Consider the following 7,757-nt stretch of genomic DNA (forward strand, 5'->3'; position numbering starts at 1 on the left):
GAACACAGAAACGCCCAGCTGCAGAACGCGGAAATAAGAATACACCAGGCTGTGGTAGCTTTTTAAATCCATTAATCGAGGATGTGGGCTACATTTTCTCTGCGATTAATCTAGGATGATTCATCTATTATAAACGTATATTTGTTTCGAACCAGGCTAGCTACCGAAGGAAAGTGCGGTAGGTGGAAAAATAATCAAGTCTGTCTGTGTATGATGTTAGCGCCAAATGCTGGCTAGCCAGACTCATTGTTTCATTGAGGCGTAAATTATTTTACATCTTGTAATCACATTTTGTAATGAAATAATGAGTTGGTTGGCATACAAGTAAACTTATATTTGCTTGTACTTCATAATAATAAAATGTAAAAAAATATATACTGCTTAGCTATCTCGTTATGCAAAAGTCAACTGGATCCAGAGTAGGCTCCCGGCACTACATCTCAGTGCTAGATGCGTCACTACAGACCCTGGTTTGATCCCGGGCTATCACAACCGGCCGTGATCGGGAGTCCCACAGGGCAGCGCACACTTAGCCCAGCGTCGTCCGGGTTTGGCCGGTGTAGGCGTCATTGTTAAATAATAACTTGTTCTTAACTGACTTGCCTAGTTAGATAAAGGTTAAAAAATATGTAAAAAATCTTTGCTATGTTCAGCTCTGACTTCACCTCATTGAAGTTGAAATTAAACAGTCATGGTGCTTTCAAGACAATTGGGAACTCAGAAAAAACTAGGTCAAATCATGACGTCAGTGATCTTCAGGTTGGAAAGATGCCCTAGTTTTCGACTTAGAATTCCGAGTTCAAAAGAGTCCACGCTCGTTTTTTTCCCCGAGTTCCCAGTTGTCTTAAACGCTCTAAAGTCTGAGAGTTCCGAGGTCCCAGTTGATTTGAATGCGGCATCAAAGGTAGATTCAGCTGGTGCACAAAGTAAACAGCTTGGTGGGTCAATTTCAACAACAACTTCATTTCGAACTTGCAACTTGTTTATTCTACTATTCTAGAGTGTTGGAAGCACAAGGATAAATGTCTGTTGAAGTTAGAAACAGCTGTTTTGGTCCCATACCTACCAAGCTTAAGCGTGAAAGGTAAATCCATTTGAATCACATTAAAATATAGAGGATGTATTTTTGTATGTGCCATTATAGCTTCTGTGACTGCATGGGCAGAGCTATTGAGTCTATCTCCATTTTGAAGTAGTCCATTTTCTTCTTTACAATTGTCTGATCCCTCCTGATGACCCGGTTGGACATGACTCCCAACAGGGTCACCAGGAGGGATCAGCCATTGAAGTTGGAAGTCTGACCCAGTTGACTACATTAAAATGATGGAAGCCCCCTTCTTCTTCGATGAGGTTTAATGGCGGTCGGCATCCAATGAATGTTGCATTACCGCCGTCTGCTAGACTGCAGTATAACTCCCTTATACTTTGCTTGAAAAAATAAAACAAATACCCAACCATCTAACACTACATTCACACACAAAAAAATACCCTACTCCACTATTTAAATCTATTTAGTTCTACTTCAGGCCAACAATCTGAAAGGATGGGACACCACCACTTAACACACCATGTAACTCTGATGTCAAGTCTCGCACACCCAAATACCTCTCTGCAGCTGCCACCACAACCTCTATTTTCTGCGACTTACGTTCCATCCCTGCAGTACAGTTGATAACCATTGCTATAAATGCCAAAAATCAAATCTTACTGGAACATATATATCTTGATGGTTTATCCCTCTGTTCTGGTACAGATCTACTACTACACCACTCCTCTCAGGATCCCTCCCTCTGTTCTGGTACAGATCTACTACTCACACCACTCCTCTCTGGATCCCTCCCCCTTGACCCATCTTCCTCTACTTTCTTCACTGCCTCAGCATATGACAACTTCTGCACTACTCTAACCCTGGAAACCTCAACCTGCCTCTCTCACAGAGGACATTTCTAATCCCCAGCCCCATGGGAACCCCTTCAATTAACACATACCACTACTTTCCCCAATGCTACACACTCCTTTGTCGCATGCCCTTCTGCACACTTCTCACACCTTCTCACACCCTACTGCCACCACATCTCCATAAGCTTGACACCTGTAACAACGTAACGTATTCGGCACAAAAGCTCGGATAAATGTATTGTTAAAAGGATATTATTGCATCTGAGCTCCTAGAGTGTGCAGCTCTCATTTTTTTCTCCCAAGTGTTCTACTCCGCTAGCCAGCACCTCGCCTAAACAGGTGTTCTACTCTGCTAGCCAGCACCTCTCCTAAACAGGTGTTCTACTCCGCTAGCCAGCACCTCTCCTAAACAGGTGTTCTACTCCGCTAGCCAGCACCTCTCCTAAACAGGTGTTCTACTCCGCTAGCCAGCACCTCGCCTAAACAGGTGTGCGTTTCTTTCGCCTCCAGATTAACTTAAATACAGTACCAGTCAAAAGTTTGGACACACCTACTCATTCTAGGCTATTTCTTTTATTTTATTTTATTTGAATAATAGTGACGGCATCAAAACTATGAAATAACACATATGGAATCATGTAGTAACCAAAAAAGCGTTAAACAAATCAAAATATATTTTATATTTGAGATTCTTCAAAGTAGTCACCTTTTGCCTTGATTATTAAATTATTTATTTATTAAACCTTTATTTAACCAGGAAGGGCTCATTGAGATTTAAAATCTCTTTTTCAAGAGCGTCCTGGCCAAGATAGGCTGCACCAAGTCAGTACACAATTACAGACAAACAACATGAAAAACTACAAGTAATCTAGTAAAAACCATAGAATTCACAAGTATGACAGCTTTGCACACTCTTGGCATTGATATTTTTATTGAATTTACACTTTTACTTCTAAATACTACCACGAAGATGATCGCCGGTCCTCCCACCATAAAATGGTCATGTCTATTCTATTATCTATATTTCTATGGTTTCAATAGGTTTCCTATGGAGGATTGATAGTTTAATTTAAAACAACAGATATTCATGTCAACATTCTCTAATGTGTGGACCTCCAACCATCTTTGTGGTACCATTTTGAAAAAGGTATTCTCACCCTGTATTCAAGAGCATGTGTCTCAACCGATGGCGGGCACGCCTCTTGGATGATGTAAAATATGGTCTAAGCAACAAGATAATAGAATATGAAAAAAATCTGCGTTTATGCGTTTTAGATAATGGACGTTAAAGAAAAAATAAATGCAATTTTTAAAGTATTTTTTTTTTTTTTTTTCAGACATTATGCATTTGTTTGAAATCCCAGTTTGTAAGCTTTTAAATAATATTTAAACCATTTATCTTTTCAAGTGATGAAGACATGGATGTCTCATTGTATGGTGGGGTATGCAAAAATGGGTTAACTTTGAGTACCTGAATGTTTTGTCATTCAGGTCTAAAACGCCATTTTCTCACCACTTCTACAATGGGCAAATATGTATGGAATGTTTTATTCAAATCAAAAAAGCGGTGCTGTCAAAAAGGGATTGAATTCAAATGGATTTTACCCCTGAAGAAAACCCATCCGCATGCTCAGATACTGTGTCTATCTGTGTGAGAGCGAAGTCTTGAATCTCACTCACTGCAATATCTGCAGTGCTTCTAGAGGCAATGTTATTTCGCTGAGTTTAACTTTTAAGGGGTTAGGGTAATGGTAGGGGTTAGGGTAATGGTGGTAGGGGTTAGGGTAATGGTGGTAGGGGTTAGGGTAATGATAGGGGTTAGGGTAATGGTAATGGTAGGGGTTAGGGTAATGGTGGTAGGGGTTAGGGTAATGGTAGGGGTTATGGTAATGGTAGGGGTTATGGTAATGGTTAGGGTAATGGTAGGGGTTAGGTTAATGGTGGTAGGGGTTAGGGTAATGGTGGTAGGGGTTAGGGTAATGGTAGGAATGTCCTTATATTCTGATGGCTACTGTCCAATACTTTATGAGGTGTTGGAATGATGGTTTTCTTTTCCTCCTTTGTAGGAAATGTCAAGTCAGAAGGAATTGAAGGAGGCGTTCGTCAGCAATCTGAATGGGACCAGCCTTGGGGAAGTTGCCTTGGGCTCCTTTCTGGCCCCACTGTGCCTAATCAGCAGAGGACTGTTTCTGATTCTATACCATCTGGGCAGGGGGGCGCTCCCCCTCCCCTGGATCGCCCACCTCGTCCTGGACTTCTCCATGATCATACTACCCCTGGTCTTATCATGCACCGTTCTGAGTGACATCCTTCACCTGGTCATCCTTGGCCTGGCGGTTGTGTCTGGGGCTGTGCTATGCTATATCTACCGTACCAAAAGGCCAACCAGGCCCAGGGCAACTTCGATGGACACTGTTGCCAAGAGCTTCTTCCAGAGCCATGTTCAGTGCGACCAGGTCCCCTTTGTGACTATCTTTCGAGTCCTGGTCAATGTGAAAACAGCCATTAGCATTCTAGCTGTGGACTTCAGCGTGTTCCCAAGACGCTATGCCAAAACAGAAACCTACGGAACAGGGGTTATGGACTTTGGTGTTGGAGCCTATGTCCTCGCCAACGCCCTCGTCTGCCCAGAGGCACGGAGGAAGGAAGTCTCAGGATCCAAGTTAAGCCAAGTGGTTAAACAGCTGGTGTCTGTCTGGCCCCTGGTCATTCTAGGCTTGGCCAGGTTGGTGAGTGTCAAAATGTCTGGTTACCACGAGCACGTGTCAGAGTATGGTGTGCACTGGAATTTCTTCTTCACCCTAGCCATAGTCAGAGTGGTGGCCTCTGTGCTCTTGGCTCTGTTCCCTGTCAACAGGTCATGGCTCCTGGCCCTTCTGATTGGAGGACTTTACCAAGTGACCCTGGAGATGTCTGGACTGAAGTATTCCATCATCCACAACAATGACAGGACGGGAGGCTTTCTGCAAGCCAACATGGAGGGGGTTTCATCTGTTGTGGGCTACATAGCCATCTATATGGCAGGGGTCCAGATTGGACTGTATGTAATGCGACCAAGGACACAGGTCAAAGAGTGGATCAGAGTGATTTGGAATCTCTTATTGGGAAGTGCTGTGCTGTATACTGCCTTGATCCTATGTCAGGCCTCTGTTGAGCCAGTGTCTCGCAGGATGGCCAATCTACCATTCTGCCTCTGGACTATTGCCCAGTCAATGTTTTTCTTGTCCTGTTTAGCAACTGCTGATGTTATTTTGTTTTTTATGAAAACGGTGTCAGGTTGCGTATTGGTGTCATCTTCCTGGTATCCTTGTAGAAAGAAAGCTTCTGTATCCGAGGAGAAAATGGAGAAGAAAGTTGAGGGACTTTGTCTCATTCAAGCTGTGAACCGTAATCAATTGTTGTTTTTCATGCTTGCCAATTTACTGACTGGAATCACAAATGTGCTAGTAGATACATTCAACAGTAGTGATTACATTTCTCTGTGTGTTTTGCTGTCCTACATGTTCATAAATAGTTTTGCAATATACATTTTACATCTCATGAAAATCACAGTAAAATTCTGGTAAGCACAGTGCCATTCTCGTTACAATGCCTGCCTGTTCTTCTTATTTTAAATAAGTCATAAAGACTTATTCCAATAAACTGTAGTGTTTTATTACATTGTTTTCATATATTATAGTTGGTGTTAAAGGTCCTGAACAGTCATTCTGATTCCCATGTAAATTAGCCTTTTGAGTAACTAAAATATTCTATTTTTTTTTTTAAATGCTCAAATTTTTTGAAAAAGTAAATTTCTCTCTCATGTCTAACTACCAGGAAGTTAGAAAATACAGGCTGAGTGGGCAGGGATCTTATATTCATGAGCTCGCCTTGACAGACAGCGCTTTGAAACGCCTATGTCAAGCAACGTGGACGCAGTGTTGCAGTAAAATCATCTTAAGCTAATTTGGTGAAACACAAAACAACTCAAACATTAGTAACCACGTTTTCAACCAGTTTTTATGTGGGTAACGTCATACCGTATCAAGAGAATCATGACAGCTGTGATGAGGAAACTGGTAGTTTCAGCACAATTTTTGTCAATTCCGACAGAATTTGTTCGTTCGACATGGTGTGATTTTTTTTGTATCTGTAAAATTAATTATGCGAGAAATGGTGGTGGAAATGCCTTTATGCGCAAAAATATCAAAGTAAACTTGGAGTCACTCGATGATATGTTGTGTGGTCCGCCCACTATGACTCCGGGAAACCGTGCAGTTTATTAGGCTACAGTTTAAATAAGTTATGATGGAACTTCACAGGGTGGTGAATGTGCACGGTGATAGACTTGATGCTCCTTTCCAATAAATATCGAGGGTCTTATTCTGATGACATGATGATCGATGCTTGGCTGCTGTTAAACAAATACTCTTTTGTCCATGATAATCTCATCATGTAGGCTATACCCACACTCTATATGCCAGCTGTTGGCTAGAGCGCACATGTCAAGACCAGTGAGCACAATCCCTAATTTAACGCAAAATGTTTTGTGACAAAACCTTCAGTAGAGTTGAAAATGTGATGGGAACCCATTTAGGTTGTATTTTTGATTTGGTACATGGGAATTGAACAGCAAAAGTAATTTATGTGCACTACGTCATCACGCACAGCCAAGTAGATTTGATGGAAAATACATCTCTGGTGAGGAAATGCACATATTGTTTTTTAATGCAGATTTTAGAATATTAGCATGAAAATCGGTTGCCATTTGGATGAAAACCTAGCTACTGATGTCAATTTGTTTTATACTTCTCCCGTTTGGCATGTCTGTTGCTATGTGTTTTACAGCAGCATTGACGGATGTGTTGACATGACAACTGTGTCAGAGTTTTGAACTAACCTTCCCTTCCCTTTTGTTCCAGGCTGGTTGCAGACCTAGCTAGACAGTAATTAGCTAACACCAGACACAGATGAAGACCTAGCTAGCCAGTAACTAGCTAACACCAGTATCTTCGCCATAGACGAATAGTATAAACCACGCCCCTCGGCAAACACGCCTTCTCCGATAATAATCCTGAATCCTAGTGTTTTACATGGGGGAGGGACCAGTAATTTAATGATCCAATTTTATCAATGTAGAAGCAACAGTAGTTTTTCATAATTTGGTCATCAATACTTTAATCTGGTTTCATCCAAATATCATAACATTTCATGAAAAACATGATTTTGACTGTTCATGACTTTTAAAGCAAAAGTTGCCATTTTAAATATGCAAATATGTTGTACAAATATGATCTCTTAATAATAAACTGCTTTCAAATGTTTTGTTTTTAATTCACATTTAATGTCACTTAGATCAAATATATTATCATAGAGCCAGCCAGGAGAAAAAACAGACATTCATCTTTATTATTTAGGTCCACCAGAAATAACATTTTCCCTCTTTGTTGACCCCTAGCGCTCGACTTTGAAAAATAATTTCCAGCAGGGTTAGTGCTATTAAGAATCCTTGGGACGTCCATAACACCCATTGAAGTAGACATTTCAAATGGTTAAGGCAGGATTTCCCAAACTCGGGACTCGAATGGGGTGCACGTTTTGGTTTTTACCCTAGAACTACACAGCTGATTCAAATAATCAACTAATCATCAAGCTTTGATAATGGGAATCAGCTGTGTAGCTAGAAACCAAAACGTGCACCGAGTTTGGGAAACGTTGGGTTAAAGTTAGGCAAGGGTTGTGGTAAGCATTTCGCGACACTCGCATTAACATCTGCTAACCATGTGTATGTGACCAATAAAATTTGATTTGAAGAGAAGTCTGCCACAGGTATAACAATGAGACAGATATTTCACCAGATGTATAAATGTGAAGCATCC

General features: G+C 41.1%; 1 protein-coding gene across 1 annotated transcript; it reads left to right on the forward strand.

The window, feature by feature from the left end:
* Positions 1–18: 18 nt before the first annotated feature.
* Positions 19–7,200, forward strand: pigw (phosphatidylinositol glycan anchor biosynthesis, class W). The gene is made up of 2 exons (XM_055941553.1): positions 19–178; positions 3,966–7,200. The coding sequence occupies exon 2, from the start codon at positions 3,969–3,971 to the stop codon at positions 5,463–5,465; it is 1,497 nt and encodes a 498-aa protein (XP_055797528.1). The 5' UTR covers positions 19–178; positions 3,966–3,968; the 3' UTR covers positions 5,466–7,200.
* The last annotated feature ends 557 nt before the right edge of the window (positions 7,201–7,757 follow it).

Source organism: Salvelinus fontinalis, chromosome 13, assembly GCF_029448725.1.
Source record: "Salvelinus fontinalis isolate EN_2023a chromosome 13, ASM2944872v1, whole genome shotgun sequence".
NCBI classification, from domain to species: Eukaryota; Metazoa; Chordata; class Actinopteri; order Salmoniformes; family Salmonidae; genus Salvelinus; species Salvelinus fontinalis.